This window comes from Nyctereutes procyonoides, unplaced genomic scaffold, assembly GCF_905146905.1.
Source record: "Nyctereutes procyonoides isolate TBG_1078 unplaced genomic scaffold, NYPRO_anot_genome, whole genome shotgun sequence".
Classification (NCBI taxonomy): Eukaryota; Metazoa; Chordata; class Mammalia; order Carnivora; family Canidae; genus Nyctereutes; species Nyctereutes procyonoides.
In genome coordinates this window covers 52,777,128-52,804,984 of record NW_026575126.1, presented here as the reverse complement: position 1 = coordinate 52,804,984, position 27,857 = coordinate 52,777,128, and the positions used below count along the sequence as shown (strand labels likewise).

At 45.8% G+C, this 27,857-nt stretch overlaps 3 protein-coding genes across 3 annotated transcripts in view; 2 read left to right on the top strand and 1 right to left on the bottom strand.

Annotated features, from left to right (window-relative positions):
- The window catches only part of ACSM5 (acyl-CoA synthetase medium chain family member 5), a 256,139-nt gene that overhangs the window by 91,811 nt on the left and 136,471 nt on the right, over window positions 1-27,857 (bottom strand). The window lies entirely within an intron of this gene.
- Window positions 62-13,334, top strand: UMOD (uromodulin). The gene is made up of 10 exons (XM_055341013.1): window positions 62-259; window positions 1,429-2,205; window positions 2,309-2,416; window positions 4,017-4,225; window positions 5,181-5,329; window positions 7,390-7,635; window positions 10,299-10,461; window positions 11,025-11,106; window positions 11,837-11,878; window positions 13,013-13,334. Exons 1-10 carry the CDS (start codon window positions 166-168, stop codon window positions 13,072-13,074), a joined length of 1,932 nt encoding a protein of 643 aa, XP_055196988.1. The 5' UTR covers window positions 62-165; the 3' UTR covers window positions 13,075-13,334.
- The window catches only part of GP2 (glycoprotein 2), a 14,637-nt gene continuing 5,387 nt past the window's right edge, over window positions 18,608-27,857 (top strand). The window contains exons 1-6 of the mRNA XM_055341018.1: window positions 18,608-18,759; window positions 21,477-21,863; window positions 22,730-22,840; window positions 24,978-25,189; window positions 25,671-25,819; window positions 26,996-27,241. Coding sequence (XP_055196993.1) covers window positions 18,657-18,759; window positions 21,477-21,863; window positions 22,730-22,840; window positions 24,978-25,189; window positions 25,671-25,819; window positions 26,996-27,241 — 1,208 coding nt within the window. The 5' untranslated portion in view covers window positions 18,608-18,656. The remainder of the gene's footprint in view (window positions 18,760-21,476; window positions 21,864-22,729; window positions 22,841-24,977; window positions 25,190-25,670; window positions 25,820-26,995; window positions 27,242-27,857) is intronic.

Here is a 27,857-nt window from a genome sequence, read left to right as displayed (position 1 = left end):
CTCTCAACTGTGGAGAAGTGAGTTCAATCATGTATTTATCCCACCCATCTCTGTTCCACAGGACTCCAGGCATCACAGACAGGGAGGAAACGCCAAGGGGTCAACCTGTCCTTGCCTTTGGGCAGTCTTCCCCAGACCAGAAGTAACTGTGAAGAGCAGAAAAAAATGGGGCAGCTTTCCTCTCTGACCTCAGTGTGGATGGTAGTGGTGGTAACCTCTTTGGTCATCATAGCTGCAAACATTGATACTGTGGAAGCAAGTAAGTGGTGTGTGTGTGTGTGGGGGGGGGAACAATGCTGCTGTTAACAGAGCAGGTCTGGCTCCATCTCCTGTAATGCTTAGAATTTGATTTATTCAAAATCCATTTTTTACACTTTAATGTATATAGGACTCGGATGAGAATTTTGCTGAAATGCAGATTCCGATTCAGTAGGCCTTAGGTAGAATCTGAAATTCTGCATTTCTGACAAGCTCTCAGGTAATTCTGATGCTGTCTATGGTCCTTGGATGATACATTGAGAGGCAAGAGTCTAGAATACCACTAAGGTCCCCTGGTACTTTACTGGAAGGTCAGGAACATATTCAACCACACAGGAGATTTGAAACCACCTAAGTGGTTTCCAAACACCTTCCCTTGCACTCTTAAGGGGTCATTCCATTGGATTTTGCATTATCCTCATCTAGCTTTCAGCTTCTCCTGGAGAAGGGAGCCGGATATCTCCCCTGAGCTGGAGCACTTTGGGGCACAGTAAATGCCATTTCAGGGTCATAGTTAAGAGGTTAAGAGCGTATACTCTGTGGTCCTGCCGCCTGTGTTTGTGTCTTGGTTCTGCTGCTTACTAACAGAGTAAGTGGCTTAAACCCTCTGAATCTCAGTTTGCTCAGGGTAAATACAAAAGCAATCCCACAGGGCCACTAGGGAGGATTCAGTGAGATAATGGGTGAAAAGCCTAGTGTCCAGCATATAGTAAGTGCTTAATAAACGATAGTTCATTATCTTTATTGTTTTCATTGTCGTGGAGGATGTCAAAGTGTGACATTGACACACAAAATGTGACTGCCCCTATCAGGGAGAGTTGGGGAAGTCTTCAGAGGAAAGGCAGGGAAGATCTGTTAAATGTTCAAAGGGAGGGGTATGTGTGTGTGTGTGACATGGACACCTAAATCTTACCAAAGTGTCAAGAACTCTGCATTATTCCTCTGCATGTGGAAACACGGATATTTTAAAAGAAGACACAGTTTGAAAGTAATGCTTAACAGAGAAGAATGCACAGTGGAATCATCAGGGGAGTTCTGTTTAGTTGTTTTGGAGGGAGTCATCCAGGGACCACGTCTTAAAAAAACATGGTACACTAAGGGATGCGGAGGACTCTGGGTGACCACTGGCCCAGCTGCTCCCACTCTGAGGCTGGGCTCTTTTGTCCACAGGAAGCTGCTCTGAATGTCACAGCAATGCCACCTGCGTGGAGGATGGGATGGTCACAACATGCTCCTGCCTGGTGGGTTTCACTGGCAACGGCTTTGAGTGCGTGGACCTGGATGAATGTGCCATTCCTGGTGCCCACAACTGCTCGGAGGGGAGCAGCTGTATGAATACGCCGGGCTCCTACCTGTGCACCTGCCCCGACGGCTTCCGTCTGACACCGGGGCTGGGCTGCATCGACGTGGATGAGTGCTCGGAGCCGGGGCTCAGCCGCTGCCATGCCCTGGCCACCTGCATCAACAACAAGGGCAATTACTCGTGCGTGTGCCCAGCGGGCTACCGAGGGGACGGGCAGCACTGTGAGTGCTCCCCGGGCTCCTGCGGCCCGGGCTTGGACTGCGTGCCCGTGGGCGACGCGCTGGTGTGCGCGGACCCGTGCCAGGAGCATCGCATCCTGGATGAGTACTGGCGCAGCACCGAGTACGGGGCAGGTTACACCTGCGACGTGGGCCTGAATGGCTGGTACCGCTTCACAGGGCCAGGTGGGGTGCGCCTGGCGGAGACATGCGTGCCGGTCCTGCACTGCAACACGGCCGCGCCCATGTGGCTCAATGGCACACACCCGACCAGAGACCAGGGCATCGTGAACCGCACAGCCTGTGCGCACTGGAGTGGCCACTGCTGCCTGTGGGATGCGTCCATCCAGGTGAAGGCGTGCGCCGGCGGCTACTATGTCTACAACCTCACGGAGACCCCTGAGTGCTACCTGGCCTACTGCACAGGTGAGTGGGCGCCTCCCCCCCTCCTCCACCCCCTATTCCGGGCCTGGGTGAGCACACGGGAGACCCCGGAGCATCCCTGTTGACTGTGTCTGTGATCCTGCAGACCCCACCTCTGTGTTGGGGACATGTGAGGAGTGCAGTGTAGAAGAGGACTGCAAATCCCATGATGGCATGTGGAGCTGCCAGTGCAAACAGGACTTCAATGTCACAGGTGAGGCCAGTGGGAGGAGGGTGATGCGTTGAGAAATGGCAGCAACTGGGGGAGGGATACATGGCTGTGTGTGAGTTGGGGACATGTGGGGATGATGCAGGGATGCATATCATCCCATGTGAATGAAAAGTGGATCCTGTAAAAACTGTCAAAACCAGGAGAAGCTTGAGGTGCCTGGATGGCTTGGTGGTTGAGCATCTGCCTTCGGCTCAGGGCATGATCATGGGGTACTGGGATCAAGTCCCACATCCAGCTCCCTGTGAGGAGCCTGCTTCTCCCACTGCCTATGTCTCTGCCTCTCTCTGTATGTGTGTCTTTCATGGATAAATAAAATATTTTTAAAAAACTCAAAACAAAAAAGAACCCCCCAAACAGGAGAAGCTCTCTGGGCTCCTAGGCTCCCTTTAGTTGACCCCAAAGCTCCGAGAGCTTGGGGGACCCCATTACCCCCAGCCTCCTTTCTGAGGCTCCCACATCACAGCACAGGTGGCTGCCACTTGTTGTCCAAAGGCGGCCTAAGCCATATTTCTGCAGCTCAAGAACAGAGGAGTAGTGACCAGCCTGTGATTTGGAGGGCTGGGTCCTCCACTGACCAGCAGAGGATCCTAAGCAGACCTCCGTGGGCCTCAGTTTCCCCATATGTACAATGATTGAAGCAGGAGAGTATCTCCCAAACTTTAGTCATGATTTTAGTCACATCCAAGTACCAATTTTATAATTTTGTATTATCCAAGTACTACCTAGACTATGATTATTATTAACTTGTTCTTTAAATTGATTGAATCCTTCTTTTATATAAACTTGGGACATTTATGGCCACTGCTACATCTATCTGTGGCAAGTAACACCTTAGAAGGTAACAGTAAAAATAAATACAGTGAAAGAGAATTCTTAAATTCCAGCAGTGATTTAATTGAAGTATTACAGCTGGAACACTTCAAAAAAAAATCCAGCTGTATGTCATTGTGTGCCCCAAACACTTAGCCTGATGTCTGCACTCTGTTGTTTTAAAAGAAAAATTAGCAAATGTATACTTTAAAAACTTCAGTAGCTAGTGTGGACTACCTCTCTGATACAGAAAGGATGGAAAGATAATTGCAATTAATATGTTAGTTTGTTGTTTTGTTTTACTGAGATTAAGTGTATTTTTTTTATTAAAGATTTTATTTATTTAATCATGAGAGACAGAGAGTGAGGCAGAGACAAAAGGCATAGGCAGAGGGAGAAGCAGGCTCCCTGCAGGGACCCCAATGTGGAACTTGATTCTGAGACTCCAGGATCATGACCTGAGCCAAAGGCAGACGCTTAACCACCGAGCTACTCAGGTGCCCCAAGATTCAATGTATTTAGTTCTGGGGGGCGGATTACACAAAAATAGTATTGCTTTTTGTATACAATGCACACTTAGGGCAACATGGAGCTGATGGTTGGCCACCTGGATCCATCTAGTGGTGTTCAGAATCCAATCTTGTGTCTCTGTCTCTCTGAGAGAAAACCACAAAAAGAGACAGAAACTAATCTGAATGCTTCCAGCTAGTGGCCAGCTGGGCCCTGAATTGTGGTCACAGGTTTCCAATCCTGCCTTCTCTGCCCATTTCAGATCTCTCCCTCCTGGACCGCAGGCTGGAGTGTAGGCCCAATGATATCAAGGTGTCCCTGAGCAAGTGTCAGCTGAAGAGCCTGGGCTTTGAGAAGGTTTTCATGTACCTGCGTGACAGCCAGTGCTCAGGCTTCAATGAGAGGGGCGACCGGGACTGGGTATCTGTGGTGACCCCAGCCAGGGATGGTCCCTGTGGGACAGTGATGATGGTATGTCCTGGCCATTGTGGGACAGGGTTGGAGCACTGCCTGGTTCAAGCCCCGGCTTTATCATTTCCTAGTTGTATAAGCCTGCCTGTGCCTCAGTTTCCTCAATGTAAAATGGAGTATGGTAATAGTACCTACTTCACAGGGTTGTTAAGAGGATTAAATGAGCTAATATGTAGGAATTGATTGGGACAGTGACTGGCACTGTGTAAGTGCTCAATAAATGTTAGCTTTAAATAAAGAGAATGATCCATGGTGACAGCTCCCCATCTTACAGATGGGAACAGAAAGGCCCAGACAGGGCAGTGATTCTTCTCAGCCAGAAGGTATTAGCACAGGGCTCAGAAACAGGTCTGTCTGTCTTGGGTGGTGCTGGGAGGGGCAAGGTCTGCATCACTGGTGTTCAGAACCAGGCCTTCACCTCCAGAGACCTCCTCAAAAGTGACCCAGAGGTCAATGTTTGAGTGGAACACAGGCTTCTCCAACTCCATCATCCCCCCCAAAAGAAAAGGAAAGAAGTCAAAAGAAAGGAAGAAAATAATTATTATTTTCTTAGCACAGTGTTTGAAATTCCAGCATTAATAATGAGTCTGGACATAGTTTTTAGTGTTTTTACTGTTTGAGAGGAAGTGTGGCCTAATTCGAAGAGCCCAGGCTTATTAGATCCCATGTACTGTGAGAGAGTTACTCAAGAGTTACTCCAATTATGAACCCCCGTCTCCACATCATGAGGCAGGGGGCTAGTAGCCCTGCCTCTTAGGGTCATTGTAGGGGTTAATGCAGTGATGCAGCAGGAGGAGTGTTTAGCCCAGGGCCCAGCTCATAAATGGCTGCTGTCATTGTAACTTTGGATCATGACAGCTGGGAGGGTAGCTCACAGGTGGCCAGAGAAACCCGTTTGGTTTTGAATCCTACTCAGATTCTCAGGCCCTTTCCTCTCTCCAACCCCCCAATACAGAGGAATGAAACCCATGCCACATACAGCAACACTCTTTACCTGGCAGATGAGATCATCATCCGTGACCGCAACATCAAAATCAACTTTGAGTGTTCCTACCCCCTGGATATGAAAGTGAGCTTGGAGACCTCCCTGCAGCCGATAGTCAGGTACGGCCAGAAAGGGTCTCCAGTACCCCTGACAATCTCTACACTGCAACCCCTTACTCACCAGGTCCTCAGCTTTCCTGTTAACTATCAGCCATTAGGAGCTGGGTGGGGGGACTGGGAGGCAGTATTTCCAGTGGAGGAGCCCAACTAGGAAGCCTGGAGTTCAGACTCCAATCTAGGCTCATACTAACCAGACGGCTTTGGAAATTGATATAGCCCCATTCTGGGTGTCAGTATTCTCACCTGTGATATTGATTTAGTGGTACTTGTACTACCTTTCTTAGAAGCACAACAGTGCTTGGCATATGTGGATTAAATATTAGGGCCTCTGGCTTATAAGAGGGACAGGGTGGTTGGACCAGATGGAAGAAGGGAGGGCTCTTGGTCCAGACCTGCTATGTATGATATATCCATCATATGCCATATTTGGAGCTTAGTTTCCTTCCTTATCCATAAATAGGAATTTGATTAAAGAGATGTTTATAAATTATGCCTCTTAGAGTTGAGGGTCTTTAAGGAAGTATGCTTGGGGATGCCTGCAGGGTGAACCAGAGAAGTTTCACCCATATTAGTGCTACATGAAGTTTTATTATTACAATAAATAAGTAAATAAATAAATAAATAAATAAATAGACAGTGTTGCTAAATAAAATTGAAAATCTCTGAGTGGGATGAATCATAGGCCAATGATGCTGATATTGGAAAAAAATTACAGTTGTAATTATAGCAAGTATTTATGAAGAATTGACTATGTGTCAGGCATTGTGTTAAGTGCTCTATAGGAAACTTCTTATTGAAATCTTAGAACACTAGGGCACCCAGGTGGCTCAGTGGTCGAGCATCTGCATTTGGCTCAGGTCATGATCCTGGGGTCCCAGAATGGAGTCCTGCATTGGGCTCCCTGCAGAGAGCCTGCTTCTCCCTCTGCTTATGTCTCTGCCCCTCTCTCTGTGTCTCTCATGAATAAATAAATAAAATCTTTAAAAAAAGAAATTTTAGAGCACCTTAAGAGGTGTAGCCATTACTATTATTCTTATTCCCATTATACAGATGTGGAAAATGAGGCTCAGAGAAGATTGAGTAACTTGTTCAAAGTTAGAGTCTAATAAATGGCAGAGCTAGGATTCAAATCAAGGCCTCCAGGCCCAGAGCCCCAACTCTACCATGACCTTCACTATGAAGCTCATCCATGGTTACATGTTCTTTGGGAAGGGCACTAGGCACTGATGAGTGTGCATGGCTGACTTGAGGGAAGAAGGTTGCTCATTGTCGGCCTTTGGCCAGAGCATCGTCTGGCCAAGTAGTGTCCTGGAGCAATGGGGCCATGTCACAGGCCTGATGGACTTCAGGGAGCAACACATCTGTATGCAGATGTCTCTCTGGTTTGAGCTAGATATCTTGCCCTAGTCCAAACTAATAGCGCAACTCTCACCTGCAAAATGGACTTCCACATTACTGAGTTTTTATCATGTGCCTTATTTCCCAGCATATCAGTCCTATGATGTCCTTCTTTGGCTCATCCTGTGAAATCTAAACCAGTGTAGCTGTTTTCAATGTGGTTAAAAACAATCTATTTACAAAATCTCTATTTTCTACTGTAGGTGGAACCAGAACTCTGACTTAGTCCTGTAGGACTCATAGCCATCCCTTTTAACTGTTCCAGGTTGAGACCAAAGAAGGAATGTGTGTGTGACTCCCTTGAGAATTTGCTTATTGGACTTCTTAAAGGCAAGGGGCACCAAGTGAGGGGGGCGGACATGTTACAAATATGTAGTCTATGGATCAGCAGCATCAGCATCACATGGGAGCTTGTTGAAAATGCAGAACATGAGCTCCACCTGAACCTACCAAACCAGAACCTGCATTTCAACAAGATTCTGAGGTGACCCATGTCTGTCCATTGCAGTTTGCAACCACTAGAGTGGTTGGTGGGTTCCAGTCCTACTGCTAGATAAACAGGCAGAGAGCTGCCAGGGACTGCCTAGGACTACAGACAAGAAAGGGTGGCCTATCTGTTGTTCTCAGCTCTGGTTTTCTCACCAACCCCTTTCCCCCTGCAGCTCCCTAAACATCAGCGTGGGCGGGACAGGCATGTTCACCGTGCGGATGGCACTCTTCCAGACTCCTGACTACACACAGCCCTACCAAGGCTCCTCTGTGACCCTGACCACAGAGGCCTTTCTCTATGTGGGCACCATGCTGGATGGGGGTGATTTGTCCCGGTTTGCACTGTTGATGACTAACTGTTATGCCACACCCAGCAGCAACGCCACAGACCCCTTGAAGTACTTCATCATCCAGGACAGGTAAGGCCCATGGATGGAATTCTGGGGCAGGAGAGGGCAGCCTTTGGATTTGGATTTGGGGGAAAAAGTACATCTTTATATTCATTAACCTCTAGCTGAAATTTAGCATCACCATCTATTATTAACATAGGCAACAAACCACAGAAGTATTAGCAGGACACGTAAAAACATTTACCTATGTCAGCACTTTTTAGTAGAGTATTAGAGTTTCTACTAGAAATTATTATTTAATGCATTATAAAATATATCCTTGTAAATACATGTATTTATATATAATACATAAGTGAATATATAATGCATACATCAAATGCTGTAATATTTTGAGAACTGTACTTCAGTTGAGCTGGTTTCCTTTATAATCTTAGGTACTTTACGCACTTAAAATAGTATTTTGGAAGAGGGATGCACAGGCTTCACCAGAAAGCTGGAGGTATCCAGGACTCAAGAAAAGGTTAAGAAACCTGACTGAAAGGTGCGCCCATCCAGGGTAGGAGGCAAGCTGACACTTGGGTGGGAGGAGTGAGCTGGAGACACAGTTAACCAAGGACCAATTGTAAAAGGGAAGACACAAGTGTGCTGCTTTTGGAGAACACTGGACCACACCGTGAGGAGATAATGCACACTGTCATTCAAAACAGAATAGGTGTTTTTGGAAGCTTACTGTGTGCCAGGCTCTGTGGATGGCACAGTGAATAGAAGGGACAAAACTCTCTGCCCCTACATACAGCTGATATTCTAAGAGGGCGAGACCAATAATTAAACAAGATGGAATCGATAGCATGTTAGTGGTGATGGAGCTAAAGGAAAAACCCAAAGCAGGAAAAGGGGAGGGGCATATGTTATTTCATAGCATAGGCAGAAAAAGCATCTCTGAGACACAGTGATCTATTCTGTTTCGGTTCTTAGAATCTGCTTGGTTCCATCAAAGGAAAAGCATCAGTTGGGTGCTCATCTGACGTTTATACCTCTCTGTTATTGCCTAATCCCTTTTGCAACAGAAAGTAGGCAGAAGTCTGTTTTAGAGCTTTTTGCTGTGACAGGAGCTAACTAAAATTTAATGGCAACTGTTTTACTTTATATTTATCTATAAATGGTCGTGTTTTGCTTATGACAAGTGATGCTGGTTTGCTGTTTGTGGTCAGGATCTAAAGATTCTCCTAAAAAATAGCTGTATTCCAATAAAAAGATACATATACTTAAGGCAAATAGCCAGTAAATAAAAATAAAACAGGTGTTGGGAAACACAGGAAAACACACATGAAGGTGGTTTCTAGGTAAGGCAAAGATTTGCAAAGAGGCATTGATGGAGATTGGAGATTTATGGAGATTTGGGCTTACATCTTGGCTTTGTTATTTCTTAGTCCAGAGACACAAGTCATCTCATCTCTTTGAGATTCATGTTTTCATATGTGAAATGGGCATAAATAATACCTACAGTGCAGGGATTTGTAAACTTTTTTTTTCCCCAGAGTAAAACAATTGAGCATGTACATCATGGAACACTTAGAAGTTTTGCAAAAGAAGCAGAAAGAAATGTGGGGTGTGCCTGTGTTTTCCTGTCTAGGCATGTGTGGGAGCTGGGCTGGGGAGTGCCAGTCCAGGGGGGCTGCCAAACATCTCAGAACATATAAGGAAGAGCCAGTTGGGGAGAGAGTAGGAGGGGTGGGAGGGGACCCTTGGATGCCCTGTTCAGGTTATGTCCATGGGGCTTTCAGGGGGTGGTCCCATTAACCTCAAGGCATTTATTTGGTCAATTGGAGTTTGCACTTTTGCAAACAGATCTGAATTGTTTGAACAAAGCAGAGTTCCCTTCTTGGTTCTTCCTCTTTGCAGTCAGCATTCAGCCCCTCTCCTAATCAATTTCAAGCAAGTCATATAAAATAACTGAGAAAATACCCAATTTGCCTACCCTTGTATGCTGATCCAGCCCAGCACACACATGAGTCTCTGCAGGTGCAGTTTTGAGTTTTGGTGCAATTGTGTATGTCTATGCACGGGAGCGTGCGTGCGCACACACACACACACACACACACACAAACACACACACTCTCATCTGGTCACTGTCCCTCAAGACTTAGAAGCATCCACTGTTATAATTAGAACCTGGAACATAGGAGATAGCTGACAAATGGTAGCTAATGAACCTGCATGCCATTTCCTGGGGAACCAAAGTACTGACTTTATAGCATAATTTCAACCCTGTGCTGATGACATTTTTATGTCAGCAGATTTTATATATATCAGAAAAGTTAACTCGTTTAATCTTCACAGCTACCTGGGATGCCTATGTAGTTCAGTGGTTGAGTGCCTGCCTTCGGCCCAGGACATAATCCCGGGGTCCTGGGATCGAGTCCCAATCGGGCTCCCTGCATGGAGCCTGCTTCTCCCTCTGCCTGTGTCTTTGCCTCTCTGTCTCTGCCTGTGTCTCTGTGTCTCTCATGAATGAATAAATAAATACAATCTTTAAAAAAATATTCACAGCTATCTTATGATATGGATCACCAATAATAACTGCTGTATACAGATGGGGAAACTGAGGCACAAAGAAATTAAGTTGCTCAAGGACACACAGCTGATAGGTGGTGGAGTGAGATTTGAACCCAGGAAGTTTGGCTCCAGAGCACTTGCTTCACCACCCGCATTATGTGACTTAACACCCTCAGATGTCCACGCACTACGGACTCAACCATCCAGGTGGTGGAGAATGGGGAGTCCCCTCAGGGCCGATTTTCTGTCCAGATGTTCCGTTTTGCCGGGAACTACGACCTGGTCTACCTGCACTGTGAAGTGTATCTCTGCGACATCATTAATGAAAAATGCAAACCTGTGAGTTGCCTCTCCTCCTTCAGGCTCCTCCCCATCTCCCATAACCAAAGACATTTGGTCACAAGGTCCAGAAGAAAACAAACATTTCTGCTGTTTCCCTTTTAGTCCAGGAAGAGAATGAGCAGTACGAGGGGTTGGACATAGCCATGTGAGAGACCAAAACTGTTGGGAAATCAGGCAGGATCAGTGCAGTGTGACAGGCTGGTAAATGCTCTGGCTTATCTGCAAGCTTGTGTTCTGATAACAGACACGGACATTTTAAAGCAGCAGGTGCACCTTATCTATGTTAACTTTTTAATGCTTCACAAGTAACTAGAGATGAGGCATGTTATTAGTTCTCTATATGGCAAGAGAAGCTCAGAGAACTTAAGTGACTTTCCTAAGATCATGTGGGGCATAAACCCAAATGTATGGATCTCCTGACAACTCCTGCCTCGACCATCCTCAAGCCCCAGCCTGAGGCAGGAAGATGCCCCTGAGGGAGGGCAGCCCACTCACTCCCCATGGCAGAACCACATCTATCTCCCTCATGCAACAATTTCTTTGTTGCCCTCTTCCTGCAGACCTGCTCTGGAACCAGATTCCGCAGTGGAGGCATCATAGACCAAAGCCGCGTCCTGAACTTGGGTCCCATCACACGGAAAAGTAAGAGAACCACTCCCTCCCCCATGTTTCTGGTGGGGAATATTCTCTGGAGATGAGGAAGGATGCCAGAACCTGGCACATGGATGTTACTGGATTCTGAAGAACTGGAGAAAGTGGATTCTGTGGACTTCAAGCTGCCTTCCTTTTACTGGTTCCTCATCATTGATTCATTCCATTGCACAAATTTGTTCTTGTACCTCTTCTGTGCTAGGCCCTGTGCTAGTGGTTGGGGATCTTGTAAGCAGACACAGACACAGACCTGGATCACATGGAGCTTAGAGACCAGTGGAGAAGGCATTATTCAGATTGAGGAGAGATTAACCAAGAGAGGTCAGGGAAAGTGGGTGAGGGGAAGGGAATCCCAGGCAGAGGGCACAGCATGGGCAAAGGGCCTGTGGTGGTAGGGGGATGGTGGAGGCAGTGGGTAGCCCAACCTGCTGGAGGAACTGAGTAAAGGGCAGGCTGGTAAGAGGACATTGGTATGGGATGAGCTGATACAGGTGGGCTCAGACCATGTGGGGACTTACAGTTGCTAAGGTTTTGGGTCTTTCTCTCAAAAGTAGTGGGGAACCTCTGAAGGGTCCAAAGCAGGGAAGTGACATGATCAGACCCGGGTTTCAAAAATACCACTCTAACTGCAAGGAGAAGGGCAAATTGAAGGGATATCTCTCAGGTTTCTTGCCAACTGCATGCCTTCTCTTTGCACTGATCCTTCTCTTTCCCTTTACAGATGTCCAGGCAGTGGTCTCAAGGGCTGCTTCCAGCAGCTTGGGTAAGTTCAGGTCCTCTTTTCAGGGGGACCTCCACTAGAACCTTCCTCTGGGGCTTTTATCTGTGGCCCAGGATGTGCTGGAGTGTTTAGCCTGCTTGGCTTGAGCTCTAAAGAGGTGACTGCATCTGTGGAAATGCCTGATACTGGGGCTGCACATATACCTGTGCTGTCTCACAGTAGTGCATATGTGCACACAGACACAGGGGTGCATAGACAGGCACACAGAGTGTTCATCACCCAGACATGTTTGTGGACACACACACACTAGATCATATGCATGTGTTCATATTTACACACACAGATGCAGAGATGCTAGAGTTGCATGCATGTATATTTGCAGGTACAGACATACACATACTTCCACAAACTTATACCCAGTAGACCTGCATACACTAGATCTAGACCTTGGGCACTTCCTGAAGCTTTGTGATTCATCTCTAACACCTTTTGCAGGGTTCACTCAACAGGTGACAAATATATGTGGAGTGCTACTACATGCCAAGGACCATGCTTAGTTCCGGGATGAACACGTTAGAAAAACAAGAAACCCTGTTTCTCTGCCTCTCTGACCACAAAGACCAGGGACAGGTGGCATTTTATGGCCTTTGATTTCAGACACACTGATTTGTCTGAAAATCTGGATGAAAAATGAATTAATGTAACTTGTTGCCCTTCTTGGCTCCTGACACCTCAATCTGAAGGAAGTGTTACACCAACCTAGTGTTTTATCTGATCTAGACCAACCCTGCACCAGGAAGCTTGGAGCTGAAGATTGAAGGTGTTCCTAAAAGGCTTGTCCTCTGTGAATATAGAGGTCACTAAGGATGGTTGAATAGTTTGGGCACTGCACATGAGTGTCCTTTTGAGGAGCTTCCAATCCCAGTGCCAGAGGAAAGGCTGTCTTCTCCAATTTGGTTCATCTGGGAGGGCCCCTTTTTCTATTTTTCCACCCCAACTAGCACCTTTTTCTAACTGGTTTTCAGGGCAGATAAAGGGAAAGCTTCCTTTTTCTAACTGACCAGGCCAGAGAGGGTGTTCTTTCCTAATCGATCAGTCTAAAGGGGGCATCTTACATCAGTTTTGCACAAAGGCACATCAGTGCTCGCAGCAGCCCTGTAATTGCTTTCTTTTCAGGGTTCCTGAAGGTCTGCCTGCCTCTGCTTCTATCGGCCACCTTGACCCTGATGTTTCAGTGATTGGCAGCTGGAAACCCTGTGCTCTGTGGCTTCATTTCCTGCTGGCTGGGGATGATGCCGCTTAGTGCTCCAGCCACAGAAAAGGGAACTCACACTTCAGTCACCTGCTCCTCTTTCCGCACCTTTAATCCTCATTATCACAAAATATCTTAATATCTTTAAATTCTGCCTTCTTTCAAAATGGGACTTGTGACGTGTGCACATGAGGCCCCATGTCTCCTTAAAGATTGTGGCAAAATAATAATAATTTTAAAAGCTCAGTCATTGAAGTCATTCATTCATTCAATAAGTATTTATTGAGCACCTACTATCCAAAGTAGGAACTTATCATAGTGCTGAGGATCCTGTGGTGAGAACAACCAGGCTACGTCCCCACATTCACGGAGTTCACATTCTAGTCAGAGAGACTGGGTTCAATTAGTTCTGCTGTGTAACCTTAGATAAAAACCACAATGTCTCCATGTCAGCTGGATGTCGAGCTTCATCCACCCATGCTTTCATTCATCCACTCATCCATTTATTCAAGAAATATTTCCATCTCCTATATGTCAGGCACTGTGTTAGGGAATACAGAAGAAAACAAGCCAAACGCAAAGCCTTCTCTCCTGGTGCTTACAGTATGGCAGGAAAGGGAGAACTTGAATGGTGATGACAAGTGTGGCAGGCATGGCAGAAATGGAAGGTGTAACTGGAGGCCACTGGTGCTGTATAATGGGGATAATAATGATGCTTTCACAGGATCCATTGAACTTTGCAGAAACATTTATGTGAGCACCTAGTACATGCCAGGTACTGTGATAGGTATTGGAGAGACACTAGTGAAATAGACAGAAGCACTCCCTGTTTTCAGAAGTCTCAGAATCTTTAGAGGGGATATACTGACACATCCTAAGGACCTCCTCCCTCCATTGCACCCGTCCCTCTGCATCCAGGAGATGTAGGCCTGTGTACAGAGCCACAGCAGCAGCAGCACTGGAGAGCAGACCCACTACCCTCTTTGGGCAGGGTTGCTTCATAAGGGTCCTCCAGGAGGCTCACTGAAGGCACAATCAGAAACCAAGATATTCCAGGTTGCTAGACATCTGTGTCAAGGCCAGTGGAAGCCAACACTGATGGGAAATTTCTGCCCTGACACCAGCTGCTTTCCAGGACTCCAGCTGTGGCTTTCCAGGACAGACCAAGGCCCTGTTGCATTATTAGAGCCTTCTGACCTCAGGGAAAACCACACGTGTGTATCAGCAAACAGGGATTATGGGGATGTGTATCTTGAGTTAAGGGACCTCACATGCAGACATATGGACATGCACCAAATCCCTATACCTGCTGCCTTTACATAAGAGCTTTATGTAGGAGGACTTTGGGGGTAGAGCCCACGCCTGTCTATGGTCAATCCATGGTCAGTGGAGACTGGCTGAATTGTGTGCAGATTCACTTTGATTCAGGTACAACAGAACATGAAGAAAAAGAAAAATAAAAACAGGGGCCAAAGGCAAGAACCAGGAAAAAGAAAACACATTAGAATTAATCCCTTTATTCCTCTGTTCTTTTTCCTTTTCTTTAGTTTCTTGGTTTTTTATCAGGTATTAAGCTCAATATTCAATAGATATTTTAAGCATAAATTCAATGCTGAATAGGCACCAGGGAAATAGCAAGTAATCAAACAGAGTCCTTGCTGGTAAAGAGCTTATGTTTAAAAGGGGGAAAACATTTTTTTTATAAATTAATTTTTATTGGTGTTCAATTTACCAACATACAGAATAACACCCAGTGCTCATCCCGTCAAGTGTCCCCCTCAGTGCCCATCACCCATTCACCCCCACCCCCCGCCCTCCTCCCCTTCCACCACCCCTAGTTTGTTTCCCAGAGTTAGGAGTCTTTATGTTCTGTCTCTAAAAGGGGGAAAACATTTAAACAATAATTTTGTGAAATGTCAGGCACAAGCACTTTGGGGGAAAAAATAAGGAACAGAGAATAGAGCTATGGGGATGTTATTTTATGGTCAGGAAAAGTCTTTCTGATAAAAAGAAACTGAGAGAAGTAAGAGAACAAAGCAGGAGGATATCTGAGGAAGAGCATTACAGTTAAGTGTAAAGGCTCTGAGGCAGGATCTTGTGTCTTCCCCAAAAGGTTTCATTAAGACTTGGACAGCCATAAGTTTTGAAGCATTACTCACAGGAGAGGCTCTGAAGCATGTATGTTATGTTTTTTCCCCCTTTGATTTACCCAACAAGCACTTACTAGGTGCTGGTTAGAACTGCAAAGACAGGATCCCTGTCCATAAAGGTCTTACAGCCTTCAGAGGGAGACAGATAAATTAGTGGTAATTGAGTGGGATTGGAATCAGCCCATAGAGGCATAGGAGAAGAGAAAAGAAGCACCAGAAAGCCTACAGTGCTCAGGAAAGTCTTCCTGGGAGAGATGGACCTAAATATGTAGGAGGCCAGGCATGGTATGATTTAGGCAGAAGGAATAGCAAACATGTAAAAGTCAGGAGGTGGGGAAGAGTTCAGAGAGCCACAGATTGGCTGGAATATAGAATCTGGTGGGGAGAATCTGTAGATGACGTAGGAGCTGCGGCCAGTGGTCAGATCCCAGGAGTGGGGGGTAATGCTGAGAGGTGATGTTATGGCATCTGGCTGTAGGAGAGGTAACAGAATCAAAGGAGGCAAGAATGAAAGTAAGGAGCCCCGCTAGGCACCCTCATAAGGTGAAGGTGGCCTGAACTAGGGTTTGGGAAATGGGGCTAAAGAAGGAAAGATAGATTCAAGAAATATTTGAAAAGTGAGTAACAAGTTGTGGTGATTACTGGAAATGTGAGGGAAGAAGGAGCCACGTTTCCAGCTTGGGTGACCAGGTACATACCAGTACCATAGGTTAAGATAGATGATGCTATTTAAAGGGGAGAGATTTAGGGAATGGATGAGTTCAGATTTGGGCCTGCTGCATCTTGGCCCAAGAAGACAGGTCCAGCAGGCAGTTGGGCGGATGGATCTGATATTCAAGGGGGGTGGTCAGGGATAAAGATACAGATTTGAAACTCACCAGCCTGTAAAGGATACTAGAAACCAGGAGATAACTTGACACCTTCCAGTGACAGTATATGGAATGATAAGAAAAACAGGACCTACTAGCATTCTCAAGGACATCTGAAAGAAGAGGATAATGACAGAGCAAGAGTGTCCAAATCAAGGAAACACTGGCACAGCAGAGACAGGGAGAGGCAGAGTGCCTGGAGGACGTAGCAAAAAATGTACTAAGGGGCCAGGAAAAAAATACCTTAAGATCTGGCCTTAACAGGGCAGCTCTAGTGGCATGGTTCAGATTGGAATGGAGTAGTTGGAAGAGGGATGGAGGAACTGTTTTGTGGGACCAGATGAATTTTGGAATCCTGCATTTTCGGTGGTTATAAGTTCCACATTTAGGGGATTTTTCTCCAAATGTACTAGGAGTAGAGAAGGTGGCTTGTAGCACCTTTTCTTTGCCCAGGTTGGGGTTTTGCTGGAAGGTGTGATCAATGCCAAGACCTCTGTGCTCCCTGCCTTCAGTAGTCTCAGCTCCTTAAAGAGTCTCACAGAAACACAGAACAGGCCGTGACCACTTGTTCTGCAAAAGCTTCGACTTCTTTATTGATGTCCAGATACCATGCTACGGAAGCCAGGTCTAAGCCTGACACTTCTAAGTCCAAGATTTATGGCTTCCTCTCTGTTCCATACCTTCCAATCTCTAGGGTAGCCCACATATTAGGAGGGATTGGAGGAGAGGTGACGCTGACTCTTAGTTTGTCTGTCCTCTGGTATAACTCCATGATTCACCAAGCTGGCCCTTCCCAGACTCCTCAACACTGAGTATCTGAAGGTGGGTAGAGTCTATGGGTCAAATATAGGAAACACCATCCCCCGCTTCTTTATTTATTCCCTTGCTCTAACTAGCTGCAAGTGGAGTGGCATCCAGACAGAAGCAGAAGTGTTCTAAGGTGATTAGCTAAGAACACAAGGTACAATTGGAAATCTATTGTGCAAACAAGTGCCTGTTTGATTTCTTTCACTTCCCTTTGGGTATTAAGCTCCCTTTTGATCAGTGTTTGGTTTCTGGTAATAAATATGGCACCAGTTTCATTGGTTTGTGGAAGGAGACATTCTTCTGCTATTTTCTGTAGTAAATCACTTATCTTACCTACGCCCAACAAGACCAATGTATACCTACCTGGAAGATTAATTCCAGTCCTACCTGGGCACCAATCATGGAGAGCCACGTAGGTGGGAAATTGCAATAAAAGTATGGTACACAGCAGGCTTTCCCATGGCTGACCAGAGGAGGACAGCTCTGTGTTCGTACCCCCAGGTAAGTCCTACTTCAAGCCCCAGCAGACTTTTTTCCGATCTTGGGGGGCTCCCCCACCACCCTTGACTCACTGGATATGCTAGGGTTGTTTGTTTCTGGAAACTTTCAGAAGAGCTTTCAGCCCGGTCAGGTGCTCTAGATGTCATCTGTGCCCAGCTTAATCATGGTTCCAACTACCTGCTGGCTATTCCAGGTCTAAAGATCCCCCCTCAGCCTGTCCCTCCTCCAGGAACGTAGGCCCCTACTTGGGATCTCATCCCTAGGAATTACCAGTCCTGGGTGCTCTCTAGTAACATATTCATGATATCCGCTCCAGAAACAGATAGATCTCTAGCATCAACCTGAGTCTTCCAGAGGCTTTAAGAAGTCATCAAAGATCTGCTCATTGGAGGAAAGCTTCCCTGAAGAGGGAGTGTTACTAATTAGTGTTGACAGGCTCTTCATAGCTCCTTGTTTCTGTCTTCCCCACCTCCCATGTACTTACTCATTTATTGCTCAGACCTTTATTGAGCACCCCATATGTGCCAAACGCCATGCTAGGAGCAAGCAATGTGGACTAGCTTGACATGGTCCTACCCTTACAGGAAATCTGTATGCATTATAGGCATTTCAGGAGTCTCTTAAGGCAGTGCCCAAGACACCAGAACTAAGAAAGCAGCTGTTACTTTTTTCTGTAGATACTCATAGCACTCCATCCAGTCTCCCTGAGCCTCTACCTATGCTTGAGTAGGAGCCAACCTGAGGCCTTCTAGGATGTTCTGCAGTACCAATTTTGCCTTTGGTTTTCTTGCTATCAACCTCATCCCCTTGGCAAACTTCCTAGTGTCATTATCCCACCTCCTCTCTGCAAGTCACACCTGCTTTAAAACAATATGGCCCTTCATGGAAGAAGTCATGGGTCTGCTTCTGGGAACATGGACTTGTGGCCTTAAGCAAGCTGTTTCACTTCCAGCGTAGTGCCTGCATGTAGGAGGAGCTCAGTAAATATTTCTGGGATTAATATGCTCTGAGTCCAATATCCTTCTTCATCCATAAATGGGAGCAAGAATGGTACCTTCCCTGGTGGGTGGTTCAGAGCCTTAAATGAGCTAACATATGCAAGGGGCTGAGTATAAATCATGGTACTGAATTGATGTGAATTCCCATCTTAGCCTTATACCCAGAGAAATAACCTCTGTCACCCTGATGGTATTTGAGTCTTTCTCTTCCTCTAGCTGCATGGAGAATCTGCACGCTGCTGAATGACCTGCATGTCTCAACTTATGGAAAAGATGGTTGGCTCTTATGTCTTGTGGCTGGCCTTGGCTTCCTGCATTCTGACCCTGGCATCTCCAGAACAGCAAGGTGTGTGCTCTGCTCACCTGGCATCTCAGATGCTCTGTAATACCTGTGGAGAGGGGGAGCACAGGGAAGGTAGTTCAGGGTCAGTGAGGGGGACAGGGACATGTCTAAAGCAAAGACTCAGCAGCTAGAAGTCAAGGGGAGCAAGATGAGGGAAAATAGAATGCAGCCATAATCACTTAAAGAACCAAATCAGAAATCTCCCCCTGCAAGGACCATGGAACCAGTTAACATAACTTCCCATGCCCAGATATGTGGAGCTCAGAGAGCCCAGATTCATGGAGACATGAATCACCTAGTCACTCTGTGCCCTTGCTTTGTCAAGCACCTTCTCCTTCCTCTGAATGTTTGCTTATCTATAAAAAGAAAGGACTAGAGGTAGTGATCTCTTGGTGGTCCTTTCAAAGATCTGTGAACAGGGCATCTCAGATGCTTGTAGAAAGGGTCTTCAGGCTCAACACCAGGCTGAAATTTCTGCCTAAGTCACCTGTGGAGGGGGTGGTGGGGCGGGGAAGGATGGTATGTGGGAAGTAATCCAAGAACAGCAGTGACTCCTTTTCTTAAAACAAGCATATAGATAAGCAAGGCTTGAAAATCTCCTTTTCTAAAAAGTCCCTCTGACGTGTATTACAAGAATGTGATCCTGTGTCTATATTTGTCCATAATTCAGGCTCTTACACTGAGAGCCTGAATTCAGTAAATCAAAACTGGAGAAGAGAATCAGCCCAAACTCCTAATAGGCCTCAGATGCTGTGTTTCGCATTTTACACTTATTATCTCATTTAATCCTCTAGCAATGCCTTAGGACTTTATGTCCCCAAAATGTGGGACACCTCCTGAGAGGACTACAGTGGTGTATGAGGTGTATGACAAGCTCTTAAAGAATTATTTGATGGCTATGTATATTTTTTCATTTATATTAAGAATATCTAACTAGTACATCGTACCTATGGTATCACAGATATTATTCCATAAGATGAAACAAATTTATAGAGAATCATTGAAAGAAACATATTAAGTAGATAATTGGAGAGGGGGACACAGATATGGCAAACATTGTGACTCAAGGCATAGGAATGGAAAGAGTTTAGAAACCACCAGCCTGCAGGTGTTATGTTGCAGATGAATCTCAGGGGAGTTGAACCACCTGTCAAGGTCATCCAGCCAGCAGGTGTGGAGCTGGATTTAAACTCAGACTGGCCAGCCCACCCCTTGACCTCTCAGTCTCCTCACACATCATAGTTCCTGAATCTGTTAAAAACTATGAGATCAGGGCACCTGAATGGCTCAGTTGGTTGCACATCTGCCTTCCCAGGTCCTGGGATCAAGGCCTGAGCTGGGCTCTCTGCTCAGCCGAGAGTCTGCTTCTCCCTCTCCTTCTATCCTCCCCTTAACTCATGCCCTCTCTTTCTCTTTCAAATAAATAAATAAAATCTTAGAAAGAAAGAAAGAAAGAAAGAAAGAAAGAAAGAAAGAAAGAAAGAAAGCCCATGAGATCAAGGGCTCCTAGGTGGCTTAGTCAGTTAAGGTTGAATTCTTTATTTCAGTTCAGGTCATGATCTCAGAGTGGTGGGACTGAACCCCACATCAGGCTCTGTGCTCAGCGGGGAGTCTGCTTGGGATTCTCTCCTTTTCTCTCTCCCTCTGTCCCTCCCCTCTCTCTGTCTAAAAAATAAATAAATAAGCCTAAAAAACAAAAACATGAGATCAGCAAAATTAGAAATGGTCCTGTTAGAGCAGTGGTTCTCCATTGGAGGTGATTTGGACAGTGTCTGGAGACAACTTCCAGGAGGAAGGAACTACTGGAATCTAGCAAGAAGAGTCCAGGAAAGCTACATCCAACAATGCACAGGACAGTCCCCCATAACACAGAATCATCCAACACCAAACATCAGTAGTGCCGAGCTTGAGGAATCTTGTGTTAGATCTATATCTATTAATAATGGAAAAATGTCTATGATATAGTAAGTAAAATATGTAAGTGGGGAAAAAAGCTGTACAGCTTTAAACCCACTTTAAAAACCCTATATTTTAAACATATGAATAGAAAGTCTGAAGACTGTACAGCAAATTTATGGTTACTTCTGGAAATAGAATGGGCTTATGACAACTTTCATTTCTACTTTATTAATTTTAATAATGACATTTGAAGTTTTTCCAGTGAGCCCATATTACATTTATAATACATTGGTCAGAGAGGACCACAGTGTACAGTTGCACAGGGGAGCACTGCACAACTCTAGAGCCAGGGAGAGGGCACCAAGCTCAATGAGAAGGATGCCCCTTGGAATTGTGCAGCGTGAAGACCTTGGTGTTCTTAATGCCTATAAAATACCATAAAATGTCCTCATTATATTCTGACTCTAAGGTGATGAAGGCTGGTGATGGTTAATGAATAGGTTGTTTGCCTCATGTCCTCATTAGGGTCCTTAAGCACATTCAAAATTCAAAACAGAGTGTGTGTGGGTGCTTCATTGGCTCAGTCAGTTAAGTGTCTGACTCTTGATTTGGGCTCAGGTCATGATCTCAGGGTCATGAGATTGAGCCCCATGTTGGGCTCCATACTAAGCATAGAGACTGCTTGAGATTCTCTCTCCTGTCTGCCCTCCCTCTCTAAAACAAAACAAAACAAAAACAATAGAGAGAGTGTGTGTGTGTGGGGGGGGGGATTAAAATCCCATGGACTTTGAGGATGCTCAGTAAACACTGTTGCTTTCCAGGTAACAGAAACCTCATCAACACTCGTTCCTATGACCCCTGCCAGAATTACACCCTCCTGGATGAACCCTCACGAAGCACAGAGAACACAGAAGGGAGCCAACTGTGTGACAAGGACAAGCATGGCTGGTACCGCTTTGTGGGAGATGGAGGAGTGAGGATGCCCGAGACCTGCGTCCCAATATACCGATGCCAGACAGATGCTCCCCTGTGGCTGAACGGGACCCACCCCACCCTTGCGGAGGGCATTGTCAACCGTACAGCTTGTGCCCACTGGAGCGGCAACTGCTGTCTCTGGAAGACCGTGGTGCAGGTGAAGGCCTGCCCGGGCGAGTTCCACGTGTACCGGCTGGAGGGCACCCCCAAGTGTACTCTGAGGTACTGCACAGGTGAGCTGTAGAGAGCTGGAGGCAGCTGTGGGGTGGGGCTACCTGGAGCTGGGCCCAGACATCAGCAGTGAGTGGAGAGCAGACCAGGAGACTAAGCAGGACAGCCTCGATTCAGCTCCTGCCTGTTAGGGCCCAGTGGGGATGTCACCCAAGGTTGCCAGGCTTTCCAGCATTTCAAGGAAAGCCAGAAACTCAGAGTTGAGGGCCAAATCTCCTGAAAGATAGATCTTCATATGTGTAGCCTAATATGAAGAACTGAGGCTCATTCAGATTTATATTTCATTTGGGCAGCTTAATTTACCTCTCTGAGCTTTTTCTGATCTGTAAAAATGGATGACGGCAAAAGTAACAGCCAAAGCACAGTGTCCTCACTCCCATCCAAAGTGCTTTAGATTATAACTCACTTAATCTTCTCACCAGCCTCATGAGATATAGGTACAAAATAACTACACCTGATGAGAGGTCTAGCGCACAGAGAGGTTAAGCAGCTCTCCCAGTGTCACAGAGCAAGAACATGATAGAGCTGGGATTTGAACCCAGACACTCTAGTTCCACAATCTATATACTTAACCATTATGCTACCCAGTTTCATACTGTTACCATGAAAATTGAATGAGCTAATTTGTGAAAGGTACTCATAAGAGTCTGCCACATAGTAACCATTAGGATGGCAGCCTCTGGGTTCTCACTTCCCTGGATTGGGAATCAGAAAATCTGAGTTTGAGGTTTGACCCTTCCATTACATACTTATTGTACATCCTTGGGCAGGACTTCTGTACCCTGGTAGAATGACAGATTTGGCCTTAGTGGCCTCAGATCACACTGCTCTGCATTCTGATCCTCTTCCTCTGTGCTTTACTCCCTAGATGCCTCCACTGCCACAGACAAGTGTAAGAACCTCTGCCGCCCGGAAGAGGCCTGTAGCTTTCTCAATGGCACCTGGGACTGTTTCTGCAGATCGGACCTCAACAGCTCTGGTGAGTGGCTCAGTGGGACTGGACAGTAGGAACAATGCTGGTCTGACTGGGCAAGACAGCAGAGAGGGAGTTTCAGAGGGTGAGGACAAGAGGTGGACTAGAGTCAGTGGGGATAGAACTGAGGTCAGGGAATAAAGGTTCTCAAAGCCATTTGCAAGGATAGGAGAGCAGGAATGGGAAAAATTTCCAGGTCAGTCTTTGGATCACAGGTTCAGGAAGCAGCTCTGGCATGGATGAGCTTGACCATGAGGGCCAAGTGAGTACTCTGCAAGTGTGGGAGCTTCATTAAAATAGCTGCAGAATCTACATGTGATGGACATGGGCAGACTCCTGTGCCAGTTCTGGATTTGTGACATAGTAGCTCTCTGGGGCCTGGGAAGACGCCTATACTCTCTGAGCCTTAATGTCCTCATCTGCAAAATGGGAATAAGATAATAGTAAAAATAACCACCATAAAGAGCAATTACAAAAATTAAATCAGAGTTGTCCAATTGGGCGGGCTGGGAAGATGATGAGGTTCTTGTTCCAGGAGGTAAGCAAGGAGTCAGGAGGCAGATGACTCATGGGTAGAGATGCCATAAACAAGCCCTAAACCCTGGATGGGGGTTGGATGAGTTTCCCATTAAGATTATTTCATTCCCTCCTAGGAGTCTAATGAGGGCCTTTGAGTCTTGTCATTGGCATAAGCATGCACAGCACACTCCCCGTCCCTGTGGAAGAGAAGGTGTCCTAGATAGTGAGCCAAGAACAAGCATATGCTTGGAAAACTGGGCTGTAGTGTCGACCAGGTAGTGCTGGGGTGTGCCTGGCAAGAGTGGAGTGGGGGCAAGAAACTATTAGGAAACAACCTTGCTCTCCATGAAGGCTCTCTCTGCTCACTGAGTGAGCAAGCCCCCAGACACTCTGTTGTTTCCAAGAATTTGGGCCATCACAGAATCAGATGTTGGACTTCAAGGATGCCCTCCTTATACCTGGAGACTCCAAGGGTGTCCTTAGCAGGTCCTCTCAGCTGATTGAGTGGGCAGGTGATCTGCCTCAAATCTTCATTGGTGGCTACTCAGCAAGTCTCCATTGCTTCTGGGCACAACCCCATTGTGATCTGGCTTTTGCTTACTTCTCCATCTTTCACACTCCACCCCCACCCATTCTAAGTTCCTATACACCTGAGCTCTGCATCTCTGTAAACACACATCCTCTCTCCCATCACCATGCTTTTGCCTCTGCTGTTCCCTTAGGCAGGGGTGCCCTCTCTTGCACCTGCAAAACTCCTTCCACTGAACCAAGTTCCAGCCCTTCGTGAATTCTTCCCTGACTTAGCTGACAGACTTAGATATGCCTTCTTGTGTTTCCCTCTGCACCTAGAATATACTTCAGTTAGTACTTTAATCATATGGCATCTTAATAAGCTACTGATATGTTGGTTCCTACACAAGACCAAGGACTCCTCATGGGTTGGGCCCATGTTTTCTTTATTTTTGTGTTGAATGTGCCTTGCACATCGAGAAGGTGGTTACTAAAAGTATTTGAATGAAAGCATTCATGAATCCAATCAAACTATTTCTCTTAGCTTACTTAATCTCCCCTATCAGAATTTTAGCTCCATAAGGGTAGGGATTTTGTCAGTTTTGACAAACACTGTATTCCCAGTACCTAGAACAGTGAAAATTGTAAATGCCCAAGAAGTATCTGTTGAATAAATGTTGAATGAATGAATGAATGGAATGAATTAGTGAATGAATGAACAAAAGAAATACAATGGCTCTGAACCTGGTCATATGTGCTGACTTCACAAAGCCAGAGAGTCAGAGTAGTATATATCTACCTTTGATTCTAGTCTGGAATACAGGATAGTCCTACTTCTCTAGAGACCCCAATCCCCAAAGACCCTAATCCCGGGTTCCTAAGACCTCCCCACACCTGCACACAGGATGCTTAGAAATCTTGAACTAGGGGATTTTTTTTGCCAACCTCATCCACCACAAGCCTAAGTGTGAATCTTACCTGGGTCCCAGGCCCCTACTAGTCTATCCAACTCCCCAGTGGGTATGATGGCATTTGTAAAGGGTAGGGAATGTGGGCTCTGCCCACTGCTTCCAAAGCCCTGTCCACTCCACCTATCTCCTTCTCAACTTTCCAGATGTCCACAGTTTGCAGCCTCGGCTAAACTGCGGGGCCAAGGAGATCCAGGTGTCACTGGACAAGTGTCAGCTGGGAGGCCTGGGTTTTGGGGACGAGGTCATCGCCTACCTGCGAGACTGGAACTGCAGCAATATGATGCAAAGAGAGGAGAGAAACTGGATATCTGTGACCAGCCCTACCCAGGCTAGGGCCTGTGGAAACATTCTGGAGGTGAATGGTGTTTATGCCATTGTTGCCAAAGGGTGGGAGTTGAACTATGAAACTCATTTAAGTAGCTGTGAGAACTTAGACAAGTCACTGACCCTCTCTGGGCTTCTAGTAGTATCTGAGATTACACATGTTGGCTCATGTAAAGAGCTTAGAACAGGTTTGCTACTTGAGCTCAATAAATGTAAGCTACCATTATGATTATTTTAATTAGGGGTGATGTGGGAGAGGTCGACATGGGAGCAAGCATGGTGGCTGCTGATTCTCTCCAAGGGCCAAAAATTATTGTTTTAATTTTTGATCTGGGATTCTCACTCCCCTTCCCATAAAGCGTCAGAGCCACTGGGGTGGGGGTGCTTCCTGGAGATCAGAAGGCTGGGTGGCAGCATAATTGAGAGCATCAACCTTGCAGTCAGGCAAGCCTGAGTTCTAGATACATCTACACACACATAAACATATATGTGGTCTTGTTTTCATGCCAAAGAGAAATGGAACCCATGCCATCTACAAAAACACCCTCTCCTTGGCCAATGAATTCATCATCAGAGACACCATCCTCAACATCAATTTCCAGTGTGCCTACCCACTGGACATGAAAGTCAGCCTCCAAACTGCCCTGCATCCCATTGTAAGGTATGGCACTGATCCTTAACCTTTGATCCATAACCTTGGCACTGATCACATTCACTTCAAGCACAACTTAAGATGTCCTCAGAATGCTGCCTACCTCCTTCAGGACTCGCACTCTTCCCATCATTCATTCTGCAAATATTTGTTGATCATAGATTAATGTTCAGCATGCGCAAGGCAGACATAGAACATTTTGTGGCTATTAAAGATTATTGCTATGAAGCAATGCAGCAACATGAAATAATGTTAATTAAATATGATAAGGAACAAAAACATACCACGGTTTCATTTATCTTGAGGAAGAAAGGAATTAAGGAACTAGTTACAACAATAATTATTTACAAGTGAGGTGAATGCAATGTGGGAGAAGCACTGGGTGCTATGGGGTCGGGGAGCAAGGGTCCCTGATCTAATCTTGGTGGTGTGGGGATGGTGGGACAGGAAGGCATCCCTGCACATGGGTGATTGAAGCTGGGATCAGCTTTGACTGGATAAACAGCAGCCACAATTCACTAGAAATAGAACCAAGTAGCAATTTGGTTGGGAGTCCACTTGGGAAGACGCTTGGTCACTGCTATCTCACTGTGCCTGGAATGAGGCCCCTGTGAAATGGGTTCCTCAGCATTCCTAGACTTGCTGGGGGACTTTCTGAGGGTGTCAGAACTCCAGGGTGCCTTCCCATCCCCTCATTGCCTCCTGGGCTCACAGAGAGGCAGGATTCTTAGGACTAGAAATTTTCTAGTTCAATGGTTTTCAGACTGTATTGTGTTGGGGCCCCAAGTTTCATAATAGATAAAAATTAAAGCCATTCCTCTTTTAAAATGGATATTTCACTGGATGATTCACTGGTGGAGTTCTGCTGCTAAAATGATGAACCCATAGGACTGATCCCATTGTACAGAGGGGAAGACAAAGGCAAGCACTAGGCAGTTATTTTTGAGTGAAGGAGATAGGAGTCATCTGGGAGGCAGGGAGAACTGGTGGAGATCCAGAGACACACTCATCTACTTATCAAGTTTAGTGCCTAAGAGATACTAAATGCTTGATTTAACTGAGTGTTTGAAGACTTCCTTTAGGAATCAAAGATATGCATGCCTTCACTTCATAGCCTCACACAAGTGCAGGGCTGGATTTATTTTGTTCTCACTGGTAACACTCTTATGGCTTTCCTGTTCTCAGTTCTCTGAACATCAGTGTGGATGGGGAAGGAGAGTTCACTGTCAGGATGGCCTTGTTCCAAGACCAGAGCTACATATCTCCTTATGAAGGGGCCGCAGCTGTGCTGGCTGTCGAATCCATGCTCTATGTGGGTGCCATCTTGGAGAGAGGGGACACTTCCCGGTTTAACCTATTGTTGAGGAACTGCTATGCCACACCTACTAAGGACAGGACTGACCCTGTGAAATATTTCATCATCAGAAACAGGTAAGGGGCAACTCTGTGTTATCTTTTGGCCTGAATAAGGTTTTGCGGGGGAGAATGTTCCCTTGACCCTTCCTGGAAGTTATGTAAATTGGCTTACCTCTTTTAGAAAATAATCTGGAATTACATATCATGACTGTACCTTTGACCTAGGAATATCACTCCTGAAATTTTAGCCTAAAGCTTTAAAGTAGGTCAGCAAGATAAAGAAATGCCAATTATTTTTCATTTCAGTATGCTTTAAAACTTTGGCAATAGGTTCATAGTTCAAAAGTAGGAATCCATTAAGTAACGATGGGCTATTATATAGATATTAACAGTGACTAATCAATGTGAAAATGGCATGGCAGGTGTTATGGGACAAAATATCATTGAAATGGTTAACTGGCAAAAAAAAAAGGAAACATACATATGTATAGATCATGATTCAAACCATGGTAACAATACTAGCTAATATTTATCATTGAGTTTAGCTATGTGTCAAGCACTGTCACTAAATGCTCACATCAACCCCAGGAAGTATGGATTACTTTCTGTATAGACAAGAAAAGTAACGTTCAGGCAGGTTAAGTCATCTGCTCATGATCACTTAGCTAGAAAGTGGGTCTGGCTCGAAGCA

What these genes read in the sequence shown, in the direction of transcription:
- UMOD (XM_055341013.1), top strand. Translation starts at nt 166, where the DNA reads ATGGGGCAGCTTTCCTCTCTGACCTCAGTGTGGATGGTAGTGGTGGTA. An exon ending in TTAATGAAAAATGCAAACCT is followed by an intron (nt 10,462 to 11,024) that starts GTGAGTTGCCTC and finishes CTCTTCCTGCAG; the next exon opens with ACCTGCTCTGGAACCAGATT. An exon ending in GGGTCCCATCACACGGAAAA is followed by an intron (nt 11,107 to 11,836) that starts GTAAGAGAACCA and finishes TTCCCTTTACAG; the next exon opens with ATGTCCAGGCAGTGGTCTCA.